At 55.2% G+C, this 22,656-nt stretch overlaps 3 protein-coding genes across 5 annotated transcripts in view; 1 reads left to right on the plus strand and 2 right to left on the minus strand.

Moving 5' to 3' along the window:
- The window catches only part of LOC139603907 (zinc finger protein 436-like), a 623,778-nt gene that overhangs the window by 265,521 nt on the left and 335,601 nt on the right, over positions 1 to 22,656 (minus strand). The gene's annotated exons all lie outside the window — the stretch shown is intronic.
- LOC139603891 (zinc finger protein 436-like) overlaps positions 1 to 22,656 on the minus strand; it is a 158,428-nt gene that overhangs the window by 81,484 nt on the left and 54,288 nt on the right. The gene's annotated exons all lie outside the window — the stretch shown is intronic.
- On the plus strand, positions 16,197 to 18,028 carry LOC139603879 (zinc finger protein 211-like). Its single transcript, XM_071454885.1, has one exon. It carries the CDS (start codon positions 16,326 to 16,328, stop codon positions 17,508 to 17,510), a length of 1,185 nt encoding a protein of 394 aa, XP_071310986.1. The 5' UTR covers positions 16,197 to 16,325; the 3' UTR covers positions 17,511 to 18,028.

Below are 22,656 nucleotides of genomic sequence, written 5' to 3' on the forward strand. Positions count from 1 at the left end.
AAGAACCGTTATTCCTAATCCCATATCTTTGCCTGAGAGCCCCTTGATTTCACTATCCTAAAAATTAAGAGGGAGGGGGTTTGCATTCTCCATCCGAAGAGAGGCTTTTTCTGCCTTCCCAAGCAGACACCTGTCTTGTAAAGCAAGACAAGCACCCACAGGCACTGAGGGGGGCTGCAGGAGGGGCAGAAGAAGGCCCTGCAGCACTTGGGCACAAAGGCCCAGCAGGTGAATGCAAGAAGGGAGCAGCAAAAGGCCAAGCTGAAGGCAAAGGCCAGGGCAGAGCTCCTACAGCCCCTGAGGGATCAGCCCCAGGGCCCAAGGGGGCCCCAGCACCCAGGGCACGGCTCGGCCACAAGCACCCGGCAGAGGCATTGCCCTCCTCGGCAGGGCACAGCCCACCCAAACAGCCCCTGGCAAGGAATCAGGGCTCCAGCTGCAGGGCACAAGGACACTGCAAGCAGAGACAGCAGCACCCTCAGGACCAGCAAGTCCAGCCCGTGATGGACATGGATTGGCAGGGCTGTCACAGCTCCCATCACACCAGGGACCCTCCACACTGGAGCCCTTGAGAACATTCAGGTGGGTCTGCATTGAGAGGAGGCATTTCCTGATGGACACAGGGGCCTCTCAATCTGCTCTGAATCTTAGACCTAAAGGGGAAAATAGTAAAGGAATATTTTAATTTTTAAGGGAATGAGAGGGAAAGATGAGCAGGTATGATTTGTTCAACCACTATTAGAAGCTGTGGGGGATAGGTTTGAAATAAATGAATTTCTTTTTCTTCCTCCTGTGATTGAAATTAACTAGGAAGGAGGTTGAGAGCTGGATTTTAATACTGTAAAAAGGGATACAGAGGCTAGTTCTGTTGTACCTCTGTGTCAAAAGTCTGACAAGGCCTATGCTGAAGTGAACCCAGAAGTGTGGGCAGCCCCAGGGAAATACAGAAAATTAGATATGGAGCCTCTACAAATTAAAGCAACCAGGACAAGCACTACCCTATTCCAAGAGAGGGAAGGAAGGGCTCACAGCCTGGTATTGAGTCCCTGTTAAAGGCAGGGCTTTTGGAGCCAAGGATGTCTCCCTACAACACTCCTATCTTGCCAGTCAACAGACTGGATGGATGGACAGGAGGAGGAAACACAGAATTTTCAAGTGTTAAAATTAAGATTAACTGAGGCGAGTGGCCTGGGCCTTCCAGACAGGGAAAAAGAATTTGAATTATGGGTGGACGTTAAACAGGGTCTTGCCAAAGGAATTCTTGTGCTAAAATGTTTAACCCAGTGGCCAGAGAGCAGCCTCATTGTCTGCAGAATTGTGCAGCCACAGCTTCCCTGGGAGCAGAGGCTGAAAACTGATGACAACAGGAGGATCTCCTAGAGTTCAAGTCTGGCATCAAGTTAAAGCTTTGACAACCAAAAGAGCCTCTCAATGGATGAGCAGGGCTCGGTTATTAAAGTATGAAACTTGTTCAATGGCACAGGAGGATTCAGAACTGAGGACAGGGCAAGGGTTTAACCCAGCCTCCTGTTTGAACAGCCTGGAGAGGGGCTGGCAAGGAACCCAGGACTGCACTCAAGGGACAGAGCTCCCGAGCCAGGCTGGGAGAGATTGATGGGACATTCCCTGGCCTGAGGGAGACAATGTGTTTGTGGATGGCTCTGCAAGGGCAGCAGAAGGGAAAAGAGCTACAAGACAGGCTGTTATTAAGGACGGGGAATCAGACAAAGCGCAGGTCACCGGCCCATGCTCAGCTCAACCCGCGGAGCTGTGGCTGCTTGTAAGAGCCTGGCACTGAAATGCCCTGAGCAGGAAGGCTTCAAAATCTTCTGCTGACACCATGGCACCTAACAGGGGGGCAAAAGCAATTCTGACTGCTTCAGCAAGCACTGGATCAGTTATTAACCTATTGCTAAAACAAATAATTCAAAGATAATGGATTGTGGAAGCAATAGATTCAGATGGGGAACTCATTTTACAGGAAAGACCCTTCAGGGGGTTATGGCAGCTTTAGGAATACAATGGGACCTCCATAACCCCTGGCAAGCCCAGAGCTCGGGTTGGGTAGAAAGAATGAATGGGGAAATAAAGAAACACCTTTGGAAGCCGGAGATGGAAACCAAGATGGCATGGGTACAGCTTTTGCCATTGGCCTTGGCAAGGAAAAGAGCCAGACCCAAGGCAGATATTCAATTATCTCCCTTGGAATTCATGTCTGGAATTCCTTACCTGGGCAATTCTCCACCTAGTGCAGGGTGGAAATAAGGGATGTAAATGTAAGGCAGGCTGTAGCCGGGATCCTGTCTCCTGTGGAATCTCTCCCCCAGGAAGCTGGGCTGGCACAGAGCCTGCCCTGGGACTTTGCTGTTGCCAACACCCAGCCAGGCCATCGGCTCCTGCCTAAGGAGTGCAAAGCAGCACCACTGGTGGCCAAGGGGCCCACACCAAGTGTCCCTGAGGCCAGAAACAGCCGCCAGCACAGCTGAGCACGGGGGGACCCCTCAGCCTGGCCTCAGGGGCTCTGAAGCCCCGGAGATTTGCACTTCCCGCCTGCAGCAGGACCATGGGAGCCGCCCTGAGCCTGCCCTGAAGGCAACGCAGCAGCAGCCAGGGCTCCACAGCGGGCCAAGCCCCTGGGCCTGCCCACAGATCCTCTGCTCAAACCCTCGGGAATCCTGGCCACCCTCCCCTGGCACCTCCAGCCACTGCGGCCAAGCCTCGCTGCCGCTGCTGCAGCTCCAGCGCTGGCTGGGCCTGCACTGCCACAGCTGCTGGGGAGCACCGCGGCACAATTCCACCCTGGGGCTCACTCACACCCACACTCTGGGCTGCCTGCGACTGCACTGCTGCAAAATGTACCCATCCTGCTTCTTTTAAATCTTATTTCTCTGCTCAGAAAGGTTTCTCTACTCAAAGGTTTGCCTTTGGGAAAGAAATTTTAAAGGTTTTATTTAAGGGGTTCCCAGTCTGTTCGGATGTTAAACTCATCTCCACCACTCAATGGAGATGAGTTTAACATCCGAACAGACTGGGAATAGCCCAAAAGACACCCACAGAGATAAGGACCAGCAACAAAACATCAACGCCCCGCAGCAAACAGCAACCAACAGCTACCCCAGACACTGCCCCCGCACAGCTGGAGACACCTGGTCTGGAAAAGGCTGAGAAGGAAATCCAGGAGTGTGGACGGAATTCACAGCAGAGGGGAAGAAATCCGAGTCTAATAGGAAACCAAACACTAAAAACTTACACGACTTGGAAGCAATGAACATTAAAGCAGTGGATTTAGATTGGTTCAGACTAGGTAAAGTTTAGGAAAAATCGAGTAAAACTGACATGTCATGGAATGATTTTTTCTGCACAGCCGGGCTATGTGTGGATGAAAGTATTTCTGTTGCACATCCTGGCCAGAACCAAGTAATGCCTTGACTCTCTCACACGAAAGAGATTCTTGGAGAGTTTTTGTTTTCCCTACAGTTTCAGTGATAAGATTACAACATGAGAAACATTTTTTATAATAATCCTACTTTATATTGTCAGGTAGGTTTGGGACAGAAGGGTGAGAATCAATTTTTGGTCTGGGTTTTTCCATGTTCACCTTTATGTTGCATTTTGCAAAATTGAAGAGCTTTAACCGTGATACTTTTAACTCTTAAATAGTTAATACTTTTTTTAAAAAAAGCAGGGTGAAGCTGCAAAGGGAAACAGCAAATGGAGAATGTTGGGAAAACTTTACTATAAATAAATGGGGGGGAAATTGAGATGAGGGACTACATTTTGTTCATCATGAAAAAGAGACCAGTGTGTTACAAGAGTTGTCTGCTGACTATTTCTGTACTACTTCATGAGATATGAGCCACAAGGATACCAGGGAAGGGGTTGCAGGAGCCCACACATAGTCCCACCCAGCAAATGGTACAAACAGATAACTCACAGAAATAACGACCAGGGAAAGGCTGGGGAAAGGGCAGGGGCAGATTAACACCCAGCAGGGAAACCTTTCCCGCTGACAAATGGTACAAACAGATAACTCACAGAGATAATGACCAGGGAAAAGCTGGGGAAGGGGCAGGGGCAGATAAACAGTCTGCAAGGCAGGATATTTGCTTGCTTAAGCTTGATAGGGCACAGTTTGCAAGGCAGGACATTTGCTTGCTTAAGCTTGATAGGGCACATATTGCGTTAATCATAAGATTTTGGTAATTTTCCACAGAGAAGTCACCAAATAAGGACATAGGGTGAAGAAGACGCAGCTGAGGAAGACTCCGCAGCCTTTATCACCGACCACCAGGAGACAGAAGGATGACCCCCTAGCAACAACCAGCGCAGGTGCAGAGAACTCCGAGATAACATGGACTCCTGAAGGATGGAGAGGATAAAAGGACTGAATCAGAAACTAGTTGGGGCGGCAGTAGGTGGAGCGGAGACTCCCCTGTCGCCCAGCGCTGAGCCTTTGCTTACGTAGTATAACTGCTTCAATAATTAATAAATTCTTTGATTGGAAATTACTCGTTTTGAGTCAATTTTATAACAATGGGGTGTCCAGGGGGTCCCTGTGCCCAGGAAAGGGGGTGCACGGGCCCCAGTGTTGAGGAAGGTGGTGGGTGGGGGCTGTGGAAGGCAGGAGTGGGGGTCCAGGGGGTGCTGGGGTCAAGGAAAAGTGGGGGCTGGGGTGTCTGAGAGGGGGAGGGCCGGGAAAGGGGGTGCGGGGGGGCATTGGTGCTGCATGAGGGGGTGCAGGAGGGTCCCCGTGCTGGATAAGGGGGTGCAGGGGGGGGGTCCCTGTGCCTGAGAACGGAGGGTTTGGGAGGGTTCCAGTCTCAGATATGGGGGTGCACGGCGGTCCTGGTGCAGTGGAATGGGGGTTCAGGGGGTCCTGGTGCTGTATAAGGGGATGCAGTGGGGTCCCGGTGCCCAGGAATGGGGGTTCAGGGGTGCCGGTGCCAGATAATGGCCTGGCTGGGATCTGGTGCTGGGAAAAGGGGTGCAAGGGGTCCCAGGGCCAGATAACGGGATGCACTGGGGTCCCGGTGCCCAGGAATGGGGTTCCGGGGGGTTCCATTCCCGAGTTCCGGGGTTCAAGGGGTCCTGGTGCCTGAAAATTGAGGTTCAGGGGGTCCTGGTGCCGGATAAGGGGATGTAGTGGATCCCGGTGCCCAGAAATTGGGGTTCAGAGCGGTTTCCCTGCCCGGGAATGGGGGCTCAGGGGGTTCCAGGCTGCAGATAAGGGGGTGCAGGGGTTATCGGGGCTGAGGAAGGGGGTTCAGGGGGGGTCCCAGTGCCCCGAAATGAACGTTCAAGGGGGGTCTCTTGACCCCCTGGAACCCCAGGGGACCCTCTGGGATCCCCTGGAACCCCTTCCAGGAAGCGCCGGGAATGAAGAACTGGGGGGACACTGAAATTTGGGAGATCTGGGGGTCCAAAAGCCGAGGAAAAGGGCGGGTCTGGGGTCTGGGAAGGACGAGGTGGCCGGGAATGGGCGTGCAGGGCGTCCCAGAGCACTGACGGGGGTGCGGAGGGATCCTAGGCCCGGATTAGGGGGGGCAGGGGGGTCCCAGTGCCCAAAAATTGGGGTTCAGGGGGTTCCCGTGCCGGGGAATGCGGGTTCGGGGGGAGTTTCCTTCCAGGAATTTGGGATTCAAGGGGGTCCCGGTGGCCGGGAATTGCGGTTCCGGGGGCGTTGGTGACCAGAAATGGGGATTCAGGGGGGTCCTGGGGCCACATGAGGGGGTACAGGGCGGTGCCAATGCTGGGCAAGGGGGTACAGGGGGGTCCCTGTGCCCAGAAATGGGCACTCAAGGGGGTCCGCGTGCTCAGGAATGGGGGTTCAGGGGGGTCCCGGTGCTGAAAAAGGGTGCTGAGGGGGTCACAGGACCGAAAATGGGGGTTCAGGGGAGTCCCGGTACCCGGGAATGGAGGTTTAGGGAGTTCCCGGGGCCCAGGAATTGCGGTTCAGGGGGGTCCCGGTGAACAGAAATGGGGGTTCAGGGGATCTCGGTGCCAGATGAGGGGGTACAGGGGGGTCCCGGTGCTGGGGAAGTTGAGTGAGGGGCGGTGACATGACCCAAAATGGGGGTTCAGGAGGGTTCCCCTGCCCGGGAATGGAAGATCAAGGGGGTCCCGGTGCCCGGGAATTGCGGATCAGGGGGGTCCCGGTTTCGGGGGGGTCCCACTCACCTTTGGTCGCGGCCCCCGGGTCCCCCAGGAGCCCCAGGAGCCCCCGGAGCACCCCCAGCCCCAGCGCTGGGGCCATCGCAGCCGTCCCCGATCGCGGCTGCAGAGACGCGAAAGCGAAAGTGCCCGAGGGAGCGCGGGGGGAGGGGGAAAGGGCGAATTCCAGGGAATTCACCTGGATCCCCTCCTGGCACCCCTCTGGATCCCTCGGGGATCCGTCTGGGACCCTCCAGGGCCGCGCCCTGCGGGACCCCCGGGCCGGGCTGTGCTGAACTCCCGGCCCTGCGCTCAAACTCTGCCCGGACCCCGCTGGGCTCGGCCCAAAGCCGGGCAAGCAGCGGGAGCAGCGGAGCCAATTTTTGCTGCGGGTGCGGGTCCCACCCCCGGCGGAGCAGGGCTGGGCGCTGGGACCCGATCCCTGATTCCCAATCTCCTTCTCTCTCTCTCTCTCTCTCTCTGCTGTTCTCTCCCTTTCCTTTGGGGGATCATAAATCCCAGAGCGGCCGCAGAGCCCCGTGCCCAGGCCGGGTTTCCCAGCAAAGGGAGGCTGGGGCTGAGGTGCCCCGGGCTGGCCGGGAATGGGGGCCCGGGGCTCCCTGGGCTCACGGAAATGGGGGATCCAGGGGCTGGGAGAGGAGGATACCCGGGAAAGGGGGTGCAGGGGGGTGTTGGTGCACGATAAGGGGGTGCAGGGGGGGGTCCCAGTGCCCGGGAATGGGGTTGGGACGGGGGGGTGGGCAGCAGCTGCTGGAGAGAGACTGGGACAGACTGGAATGGACTGGGACAGACTGGGAAAAGAACCCACTGGGAGCAGAACTGAGGCAGCAGAGATCATACTGGGATATACTGGGACCACACTGAGGGCTACTGGGAACATGCAGGGGACAATTGAGATCGGACTGGGAGGGACTGGGAATGGTTTGGATCATCCTGGGACTGACTGGAATCATACTGGGAGTGATCAGATCTGTAGTAGGGGTGAAGAAGAGAAACTGGAATAATGCAGGGAGCAACTGGGATCATACTGGGAGCAGCTGCCCCATGCTGGGGTCATACTGGGATCATACTGGGACTGATGGGGTGACACTTGGAGTGACTGGCATAGTACTGGGAGTGTCTGGGAGTAACTGGGATCAAACTGGAGGTGACTGGACTTATACGGGCAGCAACTGGGACCACAGCGGGGGCAAATGGCATCGGGTAAGGTGTGACCGGGCTCATCCTGGAAGTGCCTGGGGCCACACTGGGCTCTTACCGAGAGGGACTGAGAGTGAAAGGAACCATACAGGGCATGACTGGGAGCCGCTGGGACCGTGTCGGGGGCAACTGGGATCCTACCGGGAGTGATTTGGACCATACTGGGAGTGACCGGGAGCCACCGGTGAGGCGGCGGCGGAGCTGGGAGGCGGCCGCAGCGCAGGTGGGAGCCGCGCTGGGTTGTGCGGGGGCTCGGGGCTCGCTGCGGGCCTCGGGGGCGGCAGGGGGCTCAGGCGGGTTCCTTGTGCCGTGTCCGGCCCGTGGTGCCGCTGCCGTGAGGGCGCTGCGGGAGCGGCTGCCCGCGGTCTCCTTGCGGCCGCTGCCTCGGCAGGAGCCGCTGCCGGAGCAGCGCTGGCTCGGCCCGGTTCCTGTGGCTGGCACAGGGGCGGCTGCCCCGTGCCCGCGGCTGTGCGGGGAAATTCACGTGGCCGGAGGTTTCTGTGCCCCGAGGAGACAGAGGAGTCCTGTACAAGTGACTTTATTGCTGAGCAGAGGGAGAGGCCGTGGCGCATTTGCCGTGCGCTCGCTGCCATTGTTGTAGTTCGCAGCCTCCTTTTTATCCTCATTTTCCCGGCTCATCTCCCTCTCCCTTTGCCCACTGGCCGAGGTACTTGGAAGGTTCAGACCTCCCGATCTGCCAACTGCACGTCCTCGTTAAGGTGCACCCCCACTTTTGTAGAACAGCCGATATTCACGGCTCTGTTAAGTCTTTTTTGTTCTCGACCTTCAGGAATTTAGCGGGACTTTCTGCGAGCAGCAGTCCATGTTAATTAATAACATTTATTGAAGCTGGTGGTTTCGCCCCTTACTTCCTTATCTACAAGCCCCTGGCCCCTCGCTCAGCTGCTGAATGAGCTGCACTCTCAAGGTGTGGAGCATGGTAGAAAGGTGAGAGGTACTGTAGCACATCAGAGCAGAAGCAGCATTCGTTTAACCCATGGTCTGCCAGGGAACCACAAAACCATGTCCCATTCCCATCCTTTCCACGTTTGGACTGGTACATGAGCTGCTTTTTTGTTTCCTTTGTTATCTGTTTCACCACTTTGGCTTTGTCATCTATTTGCCAAGACCAGTTTGAGTCATTTGATTTTCCACAAACTCCTCTTTTCTCTGCTAACAGATGATCTGATCCCATCCCATGGTGAAATGTTGTGTTCCTCATTTCAGTGGATTGCTCAGCAGGAAGGTCAGGAGCTGGAGCTGTCTGGTTGGTTATTCCGAGGACAGCTTGTAATCTAATGGTGCCATTGAAATGAGAAATGGGTTCTGTGGCTCCTGATATGAATTGGTTTGGGTTCCCAGGGGCTGGTCCATGGTGTTGTAGGATTTGTTCTGCTGGCCGTTCATCTTCTCCCCATTTTTGGCCGCTCTCTCCAGCCAGGGCTGCATCAATTGACCATTTGTCTCTAATTAAATCATCAAATACTTGGATTCCCAACTGATTTCCCGGAACTTGTGGTAGCAAGAACATCTCAGTGCTCTAATCCACCCTATATAACACAGACAGTGACAGCACACGTTGGAGTGGGCAGAGGGATGATTCCCCCCCATTTATTTATAGTGAAGTTTTCCCAACATCCTCCATTTGCTGTTTCCCTTTGCAGCTTCACCCGTTTCTGTTGCAGGGTCAGATATCCTCACCCCGGGCTCTGCCTTGAGCTGTGCAAATTCCATCAGTGCAAGCAGGCAGAGCTCGGGGTGAGGGGCAGGGGGAACCAGCCCAATTCCTGCCCCAGGCAAGAGACCCAGGTACATTGGCCAGGCTTTGCCCAGCAGGGTTCATTTGCATTCCTAAAGCTCCTCTCCTGGCTGACTAGAACCAAAGCTTCTCTTCCAGGGCAGCCATCTGGTGAGTCACATGTGGCCCCCCGGAATCTGCTTTTTTTAAAAAAAGTATTAACTATTTAAGAGTTAAAAGTATCACGGTTAAAGCTCTTCAGTTTTGCAAAATGCAACATAAAGGCGAACATGGAAAAACCCAGACCAAAAATTGATTCTCACCCTTCTGTCCCAAACCTACCTGACAATATAAAGTAGGATTATTATAAAAAATGTTTCTCATGTTGTAATCTTATCACTGAAACTGTAGGGAAAACAAAAACTCTCCAAGAATCTCTTTCGTGTGAGAGAGTCAAGGCATTGCTTGGTTCTGGCCAGGATGGGCAACAGAAATACTTTCATCCACAAATAGCCCGGCTGTGCAGAAAAAATCATTCCATGACATGTCAGTTTTACTCGATTTTTCCTAAACTTTACCTAGTCTGAACCAATCTAAATCCACTGCTTTAATGTTCATTGCTTCCAAGTCGTGTAAGTTTTTAGTGTTTGGTTTCCTTTTAGACTCGGATTTCTTCCCCTCTGATGTGAATTCTGCCCACACTCCTGGATTTCCTTCTCAGCCTTTTCCAGACCAGGTGTCTCCAGCTGTGCCGGGGCAGTGTCTGGGGTAGCTGTTGGTTGCTGTTTGCTGCGGGGCGTTGATGTTTTGTTGCTGGTCGTTATCTCTGTGGGTGTCTTTTGGGCTATTCCCAGTCTGTTCGGATGTTAAACTCGTCTCCATTGAGTGGTGGAGATGAGTTTAACATCCGAACAGACTGGGAACCCCTTAAATAAAACCTTTAAAATTTCTTTCCCAAAGGCAAGCCTTTGAGTAGAGAAACCTTTCTGAGCAGAGAAATAAGATTTAAAAGAAGCAGGATGGGTACATTTTGCAGCAGTGCAGTCGCAGGCAGCCCAGAGTGTGGGTGTGAGTGAGCCCCAGGGTGGAATTGTGCCGCGGTGCTCCCCAGCAGCTGTGGCAGTGCAGGCCCAGCCAGCGCTGGAGCTGCAGCAGCGGCAGCGAGGCTTGGCCGCAGTGGCTGGAGGTGCCAGGGGAGGGTGGCCAGGATTCCCGAGGGTTTGAGCAGAGGATCTGTGGGCAGGCCCAGGGGCTTGGCCCGCTGTGGAGCCCTGGCTGCTGCTGCGTTGCCTTCAGGGCAGGCTCAGGGGCGGCTCCCATGGTCCTGCTGCGGGCGGGAAGTGCAAATCTCCGGGGCTTCAGAGCCCCTGAGGCCAGGCTGAGGGGTCCCCCCCGTGCTCAGCTGTGCTGGCGGCTGTTTCTGGCCTCAGGGACACTTGGTGTGGGCCCCTTGGCCACCAGTGGTGCTGCTTTGCACTCCTTAGGCAGGAGCCGATGGCCTGGCTGGGTGTTGGCAACAGCAAAGTCCCAGGGCAGGCTCTGTGCCAGCCCAGCTTCCTGGGGGAGAGATTCCACAGGAGACAGGATCCTGGCTACAGCCTGCCATACATTTACATCCCTTATTTCCACCCTGCACTAGGTGGAGAATTGCCCAGGTAAGGAATTCCAGACATGAATTCCAAGGGAGATAATTGAATATCTGCCTTGGGTCTGGCTCTTTTCCTTGCCAAGGCCAATGGCAAAAGCTGTACCCATGGCATCTTGGTTTCCATCTCCAGCTTCCAAAGGTGTTTCTTTATTTCCCCATTCATTCTTTCTACCCAACCCGAGCTCTGGGCTTGCCAGGGGTTATGGAGGTCCCATTGTATTCCTAAAGCTGCCATAACCCCCTGAAGGGTCTTTCCTGTAAAATGAGTTCCCCATCTGAATCTATTGCTTCCACAATCCATTATCTTTGAATTATTTGTTTTAGCAAGAGGTTAATAAGTGATCCAGTGATTGCTGAAGCAGTCAGAATTGCTTTTGCCCCCCTGTTAGGTGCCATGGTGTCAGCAGAAGATTTTGAAGCCTTCCTGCTCAGGGCATTTCAGTGCCAGGCTCTTACAAGCAGCCACAGCTCCGCGGGTTGAGCTGAGCATGGGCTGGTGACCTGCGCTTTGTCTGATTCCCCTTCCTTAATAACAGCCTGTCTTGTAGCTCTTTTCCCTTCTGCTGCCCTTGCAGAGCCATCCACAAACACATTGTCTCCCTCAGGCCAGGGAATGTCCCATCAATCTCTCCCAGCCTGGCTCGGGAGCTCTGTCCCTTGAGTGCAGTCCTGGGTTCCTTGCCAGCCCCTCTCCAGGCTGTTCAAACAGGAGGCTGGGTTAAACCCTTGCCCTGTCCTCAGTTCTGAATCCTCCTGTGCCATTGAACAAGTTTCATACTTTAATAACCGAGCCCTGCTCATCCATTGAGAGGCTCTTTTGGTTGTCAAAGCTTTAACTTGATGCCAGACTTGAACTCTAGGAGATCCTTCTGTTGTCATCAGTTTTCAGCCTCTGCTCCCACGGAAGCTGTGGCTGCACAATTCTGCAGACCATGAGGCTGCTCTCTGGCCACTGGGTTAAACATTTTAGCACAAGAATTCCTTTGGCAAGACCCTGTTTAATGTCCACCTATAATTCAAATTCTTTTTCCCTGTCTGGAAGGCCCAGGCCACTTGCCTCAGTTAATCTTCATTTTAACACTTGAAAATTCTGTGTTTCCTCCTTGTGTCCATCCCTCCAGTTTGTTGACTGGCAAGATAGGAGTGTTGTAGGGAGACATCCTTGGCTCCAAAAGCCCTGCCTTTAACAGGGACTCAATACCAGGCTGTGAGCCCTTCCTTCCCTCTCTTGGAACAGGGTAGTGCTTGTCCTGGTTGCTTTAATTTGTAGAGGCTCCATATCTAATTTTCTGTATTTCCCTGGGGCTGCCCACACTTCTGGGTTCACTTCAGCATAGGCCTTGTCAGACTTTTGACACAGAGGTACAACAGAACTAGCCTCTGTATCCCTTTTTACAGTATTAAAATCCAGCTCTCAAACTCCTTCCTAGTTAATTACAATCACAGGAAGAAGAAAAAGAAATTTATTTCAAACCTATCCCCCACAGCTTCTAATAGTGGTTGAACAAATCATACCTGCTCATCTTTCCCTCTCATTCCCTTAAAAATTAAAATATTCCTTTACTATTTTCCCCTTTAGGTCTAAGATTCAGAGCAGATTGAGAGGCCCCTGTGTCCATCAGGAAACGCCTCCTCTCAATGCAGACCCACCTGAATGTTCTCAAGGGCTCCAGTGTGGAGGGTCCCTGGTGTGATGGGAGCTGTGCCAGCCCTGCCAATCCATGTCCATCACGGGCTGGACTTGCTGGTCCTGAGGGTGCTGCTGTCTCTGCTTGCAGTGTCCTTGTGCCCTGCAGCCGGAGCCCTGATTCCTTGCCAGGGGCTGTTTGGGTGGGCTGTGCCCTGCCGAGGAGGGCAATGCCTCTGCCGGGTGCTTGTGGCCGAGCCGTGCCCTGGGTGCTGGGGCCCCCTTGGGCCCTGGGGCTGATCCCTCAGGGGCTGTAGGAGCTCTGCCCTGGCCTTTGCCTTCAGCTTGGCCTTTTGCTGCTCCCTTCTTGCACTCACCTGCTGGGCCTTTGTGCCCAAGTGCTGCAGGGCCTTCTTCTGCCCCTCCTGCAGCCCCCCTCAGTGCCTGTGGGTGCTTGTCTTGCTTTACAAGACAGGTGTCTGCTTGGGAAGGCAGAAAAAGCCTCTCTTGGAATGGAGAATGCAAAGCCCCTCCCTCTTAATTTTTAGGATAGTGAAATCAAGGGGCTCTCAGGCAAAGATATTGGATTAGGAATAACAGTTCTTTACTAGTGTGTATAATATAATAATAGTAGTGTGTATCAACAGCTCCGGCAGTGACAACAAACAGAGCCCGGAGCCGGTCCCGGCCTTTCGGCCGCGGCGCTTTCCCCTTGGGTGCAGTTCCGGGCACGGCCGGCAGGGGCGCCGGTGGCTCCCGCGGGGCGGGGCAGCGCATCCCTGCCATGGGAACCTCTCTTAACGGCAATAGAGCAATCCCTTCATCTAACTCTTTCACTTTTTTACCTTCTGTAGCCTTTCTCCCGTGTTTTGGGAAAGAATTTGGAGAGGGCTGCCTTTTAACTGAGCTCCTAGTGTTTCGATAAGGTGCTTCCTGTAGAGAGAGGGATTTTCCCTGAACAGCAGGAGCTGTGGTTACCAAGGGGACGTAACTCAGAGCAGGAGGGGTCGGGGAGGATATCCCGCCGAGGCTCGGTCGGAGTGTGGGCAGGGTGTGCTGCCGGAATCGCCAGAGGGGGATCTTCCCGTGGAGGCCGAGCCGGAGCGTGGGCAGCCCCCACATGGCTTCTGGCGGCTGATCCGGCAGCTCCCGGCAGAGAAAAGGCAGGTGGGAGACCCCGGCAGCAGCAGCGGCGCTGCCCAGCGCAGCTGGCACGGGCAGGGCAGCCGGGGATGGGATGGCTGGGACCCGCCCTCGGTGCGGTCGGCGCGGTGACCTCGGCCCACGCGGCAGGACAGAGCAACCCCATCTTGCCCAGCATGGCCGGCAGAGCGGCCGCGGGCCGGGCAGTGGGGCCAGGGCACACAAATTCACCGCCAGCGCCGGGGCAGGTGGAGCTGCCCTGGGCAGTGAGCCCGCACCTGGGATGGAAACCGGGGCAGGCGGAGCTGAGGCGGGCAGCGAGCCGGGACCCGGGACAGGCGCCTCGGCCGCCAACGGAGGGGGCAAGAGCTGCAGAGGATCCCACTCTCTTTCTGACTTTTCCTCTTGTTCCCTTCCCTTTCATTTCCCCTTTTTATTTTCTTGGTTTTTTCCTCGGGTGTTTCTGATACTTCAAAGATTTTTATTCTCCTAAAATCTCCTGTCTAACATATGGCATATTCTCTTTTTTCTAGATTAAATGGGGTTTTTTCCAAATAAATCCAGAACCTAACAAATCTAAACTTCTGCTTGGATATTTTGAAATGGTCGACGAGCTAACTCATGACCTCCTAATGTTGTTTTTCTCATCACCTTTTTATTTATCCTTTGGCAAATTAAGCATCTTTCAGTGACTTGCTTTGCTACACCAAAAATCCCAGTGCACCCAAAATTCCTTAAAAAATGATCACACAAAGCTTGAGTACGCCAGTGGGGTTTCTGATGCACGTCTTCTAATATTTTCCTAGTAAGCACATTTTATTAATTGTCTTCCATGTAGAAGTTTCTATTTCCCTGATTTATCTTGTTCATTTCCTATCTTGTTTAATTCTTTTTTCTCGGCTTCCCTAAACTTTGGAATTTGCAGTTTTTCCTCGTTTGGAGTTAATATTAAAGAAACTCTTTCAGCTCCATTTTCTGCTGCATCCTTAGCTTTGTGATGTGCCCCCAGTTTGCCCAGTTTGCCTCTCCTTTGGCCCGGGCCGGGTTCCCCCCGCCCGCAGCGGCTGGGAGCAGCCGAGAGCCCCGCGCTGCCCATGCCGACCTGGCCCGGCTCCATGGCCGCTGCTGCCGCGGGCTGCGAGGGCTGCGGGAACGGGGCACCGAGGGTGTGGCTGCTGCTGGGGGAGGAGGAGGAGGAGGGAAGGGCAGGGATGGAGGGGGAGGAGGAGGCGGGGTAAGGGGGGAGGAGGAGGAGAAGGGATGGAAGGGGAGGGATGGAAAAGGAGATGGGGGTGGGGATAAGACAGGGGAGGAGGAGGAGGGGGGATGGAAGAGGAGGAGCCGGAGGAGAAAGAGCATGGAAGGAGGCGGGGTTAGGGGGGAGGAGTAGAGGGAGGTGGAGATAGGACAGAGGAGGAGCAGGAGGAAGAGGAAGAGGAGGGGCAAAGGCGGATCAAGGCTGAGCTGCGGGAGCCACGCGGTCTCGATCCCTGCCTGAATTCGCAGCCCCCACCTGTGGGATCATCGCCCCCCCCATGGCACAGGTGAGCGGGGAGGGGGAGCCCGGCCCGGATATCCCGGGGGGTCCCTGGGTTGGGTTTTTGGGGGATGTTTGGAGAATGAAGAAGTCCAAGGGTGAGCGGAAAAGGCCCCTCGGGGGGACATCGGGGGGTGGCGGTGGCGGCTGCCGGCAGAGGCAGCCTGGAGGAGCAGAGCCCTGTGTCCCCCAGGAGGCCAAAGTGGGGAGGCCAGAGAGGGGGGAGCGCCGCCATTGGTGGGAGCCTCAAGAGCCTGGAGAGGGGCAGGGGGGACTCCTTGGAGCCGCTGCAGCGCAGAGCAGAGAATGAGGGGAGAAGGGAGCCCGGGAGCCCAAAGAGCCCCGGCATCCCGAAATGGGGAGAGCCAAGAGGGAGGAGCTTTTGGCATTGCTGGCACTGCCAGCAGCCTGGGCCGGGCGGGCACCCAGGAGAAGGGGGACCCCCAATGCAAGCGTGACCCCAGCAGCTGGGACAGGGGGGAACCCCCAAACACCAGAGGGGAGGGACCAGGGATGGGCAACCCCTGGGAGGCTTTTTCAGGGCTGAATCTTGGTGTTTAGGAGGGTTTACTGGAGCCCAGATGGCCGGACTAGAGATGTACCTGGGCAGAGAGACCTTCAAACTCAACGTGTGTTGGGGTAGATGAAACAGGAAAGCCTTCTAAATATTATTGTCTGGCCTTTCATTCCAATCTTGCTTATAGTTACTATATTCTCAAAAGCTTTTGAGAGTATAGGAACTCTAAGCAAGATTGGAATGAAAGCAAGCTTTTAGATACCTTAGTTACTGAACAAAAGGAAAACAATGGTGTGGCCCGACTGAAGGTAATCCCCTTCTGATGAAATAATTCCCTCTGCTTGCTGACAGGTCCAAGGGTCAGAGCAGACCCTACTAGCTAAGCAGAAGGGCTCCAAAGAGGTGTTTTTAGGGTTGAAAATGTAACACAGTATGGTGATGTAATGATTCTTACAGGCTGTATGTAAATGCTATTGGATTTGTATCTTGTACTGGACTGGTTAGTGAGAAATAGAATATTTAACACAGAAGAAGATGTATTGTAACGGGAACCTTACACTCTTCCCCTCTTACTCTCTCACCCTCTCATCCTCTCTGCTCCTCTCTTCTCTCAGGCCTGCTCCAAGCTGTGGCTGGCAGCTCCAAGCAGGGCCCTGCACCCAGGCCCTTTGCAATAAACCGCAAGTTCCACAACCTGGCTGCAGAGATCTCTCGTCTCCGTCCGTCCCGACCGTGCTACCCCCGATGCTCCTACAAACGCGCTCATCCCTTGTTTTCCCCAAACCAGGATTTCCCATTGCCAACCCTGAGAGGCTGCAAGGAAGAGGAAGATGCCCCGGGACACTGAGGCAGGTGAGGAGGAAGTCAGTGCCCCTTTCCCCTCTGTGCTGCTCCATCTCCCAGCCCAGCAGGGCCCCCAGCTGCAGCACAGCCCTGGGGGGATCTCGTTGCCCTTGCCTGTGGCACGGAGGCAAATCCCATGCTGTCCTTGTCCTTCCTCGCCCAGAGCAGGAGCTGAGCATGGAGAGCAGGGAGGACAAATGCCCGCGGCAGAACCTGGTGGCAGAGGCCGTTTTGAGCGGCTCCACGGCGCAGGAAGCCAACGGGGAGGAAAAGGCCCGGAGATGCCGCACGAGGAGGGGCTGCAAACGCAGATGGCGGGGATGTGAGGGGGAAAGAGGCAGCCTGGGCCGGGAAGGCGGCCGGAGATGGAGCCAGAGCTCGGAGCTGGTGCTCCATGAGCAGCTCCATGATGGGGAGAAGCCCCACACGTGCGTGGAGTGTGGGAAGAGCTTCAGGTGGAACTCCGAGCTGATCGTGCACCAGAGGATCCACACTGGGGAACGGCCCTACGAGTGTGGGGAGTGTGGGAAGAGCTTCAGAGAGAGCTCCAGCCTGATCCTGCACCAGAGGATCCACACGGGGGAGAAGCCCTACGAGTGTGGGGAATGTAGGAAGAGCTTCAGAGCGAGCTCCAACCTGATCAGCCACCAGAAGATCCACACTGGAGAGAGGCCCTATGAGTGTTCCAAGTGTGGGAAGAGCTTTCAGACCAGCTCCCATCTCCTCTGGCACTATCAGAGTCACACAGAGGAGAGGCCCTTCCAATGCCCTGACTGTGGGAAGGGATTCAAGAACAACTCTGACCTCGTCAGGCACCGGCGCATCCACACTGGGGAGAGGCCCTACGAGTGTGATAAATGCAGGAAGAGGTTTCAGACCAGCTCCCATCTCCTCCAGCACTATCGGATTCACACAGAGGAGAGGCCATTCCGCTGCCCAGACTGTGGGAAGGGATTCCAGCGCAACTCCACCCTCGTCACCCACCGGCGCATCCACACTGGGGAGAGGCCCTACGAGTGTCCCCAGTGTGGGAAGAGCTTCTCCTGCAGCTCTACCTTGACCCAACACCAACGGAGGCACCGGTAAGGGAAGCCCTGCAAGTGCCCCGAGTGCGGGAAGAGCTTCGTGCGCTGCTGCAGCTCCATCCCCCACTGGAGGAGGCACTTTGGGCACAGCCCTGGTCACTCACATTCCCTGTGATCCATGTTGGGAACACGCCTGGCTGCTTGTCCGTTTGTTTGGCCTTAATTTTTTTCTCCTCTCCCTCTCTCTCTACTCCAAAAGCCAAGAGGGATGGATCTGTCACCTCAAAACCACTCAAATTCCACTGAAAATAACTGAATGTTAACCCAAAAAGGCTCAATCCTACCTTAAATTCCTTGTTCCCTCCTCAAAAAAACTCAATCCCATGCCAAACTCAATCCATTCCACAGCCACCAGGGTGAGATGGGGTTGGAAGGAGATTGGGAGAAGTGGGATCCCAATTTGGAGCAATGGGATTGGGATTGTGTGGGACTGGGTGTGTGGGATGTATTTGATAGCAAATAAAACTTTCAGAGTTACTGATTTCTGTCCCATTTATTTTCAGTCAATTCTGTTTGCAGAGTGCCACCTTCTCAGCTGATTCAATTCCTATAAAAATCCCATTTTTTAATTCATCTAACCCAAACAATCCAAAAACCAATATTGAAATAAAACCACCCACACACAATTAATTCTTTAAAAATAATTTTAATTTTTCAAGAGTTCTTAAGGATGTTATTAAAGTTTAATTGTTTGGTTGAAATGTCTGAGAAATTATAGTGGTATTTGGTTTTGTGTTTAGTATATTTGTAATATGAATTGTTTAACTAAGATGTGTTAGATTGCTTGTTAGTTTCTTTAGATATTTTTATCTAAAGTACATTAGTCATTGAGTTAAAATTTTCAAAAGGGATTTCTTGATATATAATTTGTTTATTTATATGCATTGGTAATATTATAGTAATACTTATTTTTGGTTTGAGTTAAATCATAGTTGGAGTATTGTAAAGAAGAGTTGAGATTTTTTTAATTATAATTTATTTAATTTCAATTATTATTTCTTTGTTTATAATTTTATTGCAATTTGTTGAGGGGATAGGAAGGAAGTTCAAGGGCCGGAACATTTTTTCCTGGCTGGGAACTGGAATTCCAGACCCAGGGAGTGTGTGCAGGACCCCACAGACTGGGATCAAAGATGGGCTAGGATCACCTGGACTGGGATCAAATATGGGCTTGGATCCTTTGGATTGGGGCTGCACAGGCTGGGACCATATGGATCAGGACCACACAGACTGAGATCAACTGGACTGGGATCAAATATGGACTGGGACTGTTTCTGAAAGTAACTTGGTTATGTAGTTTTTATTTCTGTTATTAATCAGTGAAATAGCTGCTTGTGTTAAACTGCCAGCTTGGATGGGATAACATCCAATGCACCCAGGATGAGGACACCTGTACAGATCTGCCAACTATCAGCACTCCCCATCTGAAGGCAGAGTGCACCAAGGCCCAAAACCTGGAGGTGATAAAGAGAAGGAGCCAAAACCACAGCCAAGAAACACACATGCTCTGAAAAGGCAGACCCGGGGAGGGGCCATGTAAAATCATTCCTGGAATATGTAAAGTAGTTGATGGATATGCATGAGGCTCTATGAATATGCACCAGGCTGATGTAAGGGGAAAGGTATTTCAGGGCGATGCACATTCCTTGGTTGTGGTTTTAGTCCATTCTTATCACCTCCAGTTTTTGGGCTTTGGTTCACTCTGACTCTGAGAAATTGAGGTTTTGGGATTTTTAGTATGTTGTGGATGGAAGCAAAATGGAGGGCACAGTATTTCGTCCTGGGTTTTTTCTTCATGCTTCTTCCTTCTTCTTCATGGGTTTGGGTGGCTTTTTGTAATTGGGCAGAAATTCCACATTGCAGGCTCTTTGGGATCAGTTATTAGGTTAAAAGGGAAAATAATCTAGGTGTCAGTTCCTAATTGGATAGTTTAGTCTTAAAAGACCTTGGAACAAGAGATTGTTGGCCATTTTGTGCCTTCTAATGAAAAGCTGCTGAACTCCCAGTAATGAGGCTGTTTTACCGATAAGAAATAATAAACACTTGCGTCTGAACATGAATTACTGTCTCAAGTGCCTCCAATCCAGAGCCAGTGAAAGCAACAACTGGTACCCCACAGCTTGAGGTAGTGCCAAGGCAGAACTTGTTCATGCTCTTTTCCCCTGGTGATTTTCTACTCCCGTCCAGACTCTGATAGCAAAGCCGTGCTGGTGACAAAAGATTGACCTTGGCATCCTGGGGCACTTTCTGGGTGGGTGTTTGAATCTGCTTTTCCAGGCCTCGGGCTGAGCAGGGTGAGGCCGAGGCCTGGGCCCCTCCAGGCGGCGCCGGGAGCGCCCGGGGCAGCGGCGAGGGGCGGCCCTGAGGGGCGGCACAGGGGGCATTTCCCCCGAGCGGGCGGGCGGGCGGGCGGCGGGGAAAGGCGCCCTGGGCACAAGGGCAGGCACAAGGGCCCCGGCTCTCTGCAGTGCGGGCGGCCCAGCGCCAATCGCTGCTCCCGGAGCCGCTGCCAGGGCCGGGTCTCCTCCCCGCCGCTGACCCTGCACCTGCAGCGCTGCCTCCGCCTCTGCCGGGCTCCCCGGCACGGACGGCAAGGACGTGGACACGCTGCAGCAGGGGCCCAGCAGGGACACCCAGATGGTGCCGGGGCTGCAGCTCCTCTCCTGCAAGGAAAGGCTGACACAGCTCGGCTTCTTCAGCCTGGGAAAGAGACCCAGCCTTGATCCAGCTGTGGCCTTCCAGTACCTGAGGGCAACCCACAAGAAAGCTGGACAGGGACTTTGTACGAGGGCAGGCAAGGACAGGACAAGGGAGCATGGATCCAAATGGAGAGAGATTAGGTTTAGGTAAGGGATTTAGAAAAAAGACTCTCCTGGAACAGGTTGCCCAGAGAAGGCGGGCATGTCCCGTCCCTGACAGTGTTCAAGGCCAGGCTGCATGGAGCTCTAGACAAGCCGGTCCAGTGCAAGGGGTCCCCAGCCACAGCAGGGGGGTTGCAGCCATGGGATTTTCCAGGTCCCTTCCAAGCCAAACCATGCCACGACTCCATGATTCTGGGATACTTCCCCTCCTCATCCTCTGGCAGAAAAGGAAACTTGGCCCCAAGTTCCACACTGCAGACCATGTCTTTTGGCAGCCTGCAACTGTGTCAACAGAGGATGAAAAGAGATGACATTACTGACACGATTTCCCTTTTCTACTTGAAAAGTAAATGCTCTGCTCCTGTCCACTCTGGCAAAATTGTCAGAAGAGGCAATTGTTCCCCATGAAATGCTTGGTCTCATGCAAAGAAGAAAGAAGCCAGAAGCCAACACTCTTCGTTATTGCTACATTGTTTTCTTTGGTTACTTCTCTAATAGGAATGACTTTGGGGTGTGATTTGTTTGTTTCTCTCTTTCGTTCCTTGGGGCGCAAGGCGGCTCCTCCGTTGGGTTCGCGGGAGCAACAGAGGAACAGCCGCGAGCTCCGGCGGCTCCGCAGCAGCAGCAGCAGCAGCAGCAGCAGCAGCAGCGCTTCTCTCAATTGGTCTTCCGCTTGACTTTTCACTTGCTCCGCATCCCCTTCTCCCTCTCACACTCACGCTACTCCCGTCCCGTGCTGGGCCGTTCCGTCCGTGTTCCGCCTCTCCCAGCCCGGCTGATGCCGCGTCCCGCAAGGCGCCCCTTGGCGGGGCCGCCCCGTGCCCGCCCCTGCCCGGCCCGCCGTGGTTCCGCCTCGGCCGGGCTCTCTCCGTCCTGGCTGTGGCGCCGCTGGAAGAGCCGCTCGCTCTGGTGCTGGCGGAGCAGCGCGGGCTTTTGGCTGCGCCTGGCGCAGGCTCTGGCCCAGCCCCGGCCGAGGCCCCGGCCCCGAACGAAGCCCCTGCCGCGGTTCCGCCCGCAGCCGCCCCGCTGCTGCCCGGCTTCCGCCCCGTGGCCGACAGGGTGGCCGGCAGCTGCCCCGCTCCGAGCTCCGCCGCTCGCCAGCTCGGCCGCCGGCCCCGAGCTGCCGCAGCCCAGGGCAGCTCGGCAAGCAGCAGCGCGCCGGGCGGGCGGGTGCCCCGGGCAGAAGAGCACGGGCGGAGAGGCCTCCCCTGGAGCAGCTCTAGCGGCAGGGCCCGCTGCTGGGCAGCGGCGGCTGCGGCAGCGTTTACTCCGGTCCCCGCCTCGCCGACGGCGCCCCGGGAAGAGACGGTGCTGGCTCGGAGGGCGGCGGCGGGCGGCGGGTGATGAGCTCAGCCCGCCGCTGGCCTTGGCTCGCAGGCGGCCATCAAGCGAGTGTCCCGGGAGCACATCTCGGAGTGGGCGCGGCTGGGGAGTGAGCGGGGCCAGCGGGAGGAGCCGGCGGGGCGTGCCGGGCGGGGCTGAGGCGAGGCCCGGCAGGGCGGCAGCCGGAACGCTGCGAGGGCAGCGAGCGTGGAGTGAGCGGGGGCCGCGCAGCGCCCCGGGCCGGGCCATGGCGAGCCGCGGCGGGGCCGGGCAGGGGCTGCCCGAGGCACAGCGCAGCATCGGCCCCGCTGACGGCATCGCGGTCCCCCCGCAGCGCAGGGGCGCCCTTGTGCCCCTGGAGCTGGCGCTGCTGTGGAAGGTGTCGCGGCCTGGCTTCCCCAGCGTCGTGAGGCTCCTGGACTGGTTCGAGGTGCCCGAGGGCTTCGCGCTGCTCATGGAGCGTCCGCAGCGCTGTCAGCACCTCTGGTACTTCCTGCACGAGCGGCGGTTCCTGACGGAGCCCGTGGCGCGGGGGCTGTTCCGCCAGGTGCTGGAGGCCATGGGGCACTGCAGCAGCCGCGGCGTCCTGCACCGCCACATCAAGGCCGAGAACGTCCTCGTCAACCTGGCCACGGGTGAGGCGAAGCTCATCGACTTCGGCTGCGGCACGATCCTCCAGGACACGTTCTACACCCGGATGTCAGGTGAACCCAAAGCCGGGGCCCAGCTGGGCAGCAGAAGTTCCTCCCTTGGCTGGCATAGGGGGAAGAGGGAGGGAAGGAAGGAGGCAAGGAAGGAGGGGGAATCCTTCTTCAGCCAGCTGCAGCCAAGTTGCTTTTTGGGAGGGCAGGGGCTGGCTGTTGTGGAACGGGAGCTGGCTGGGAGGGAGGGAGCAGCATGGGCCTGATGAGCTGTGCCCGTGTCCCATAGGAACGCCGGAGTACAGCCCACCGGAGTGGATCC

Source organism: Agelaius tricolor, unplaced genomic scaffold, assembly GCF_023055355.1.
Source record: "Agelaius tricolor isolate 1412-34295 unplaced genomic scaffold, bAgeTri1.0.p SCAF_42, whole genome shotgun sequence".
Classification (NCBI taxonomy): domain Eukaryota; kingdom Metazoa; phylum Chordata; class Aves; order Passeriformes; family Icteridae; genus Agelaius; species Agelaius tricolor.

Excerpts from the sequence above, each read along its gene's own strand:
- LOC139603879 (XM_071454885.1), top strand. The coding sequence starts at position 16,326 with ATGCTCCTACAAACGCGCTCATCCCTTGTTTTCCCCAAACCAGGATTT.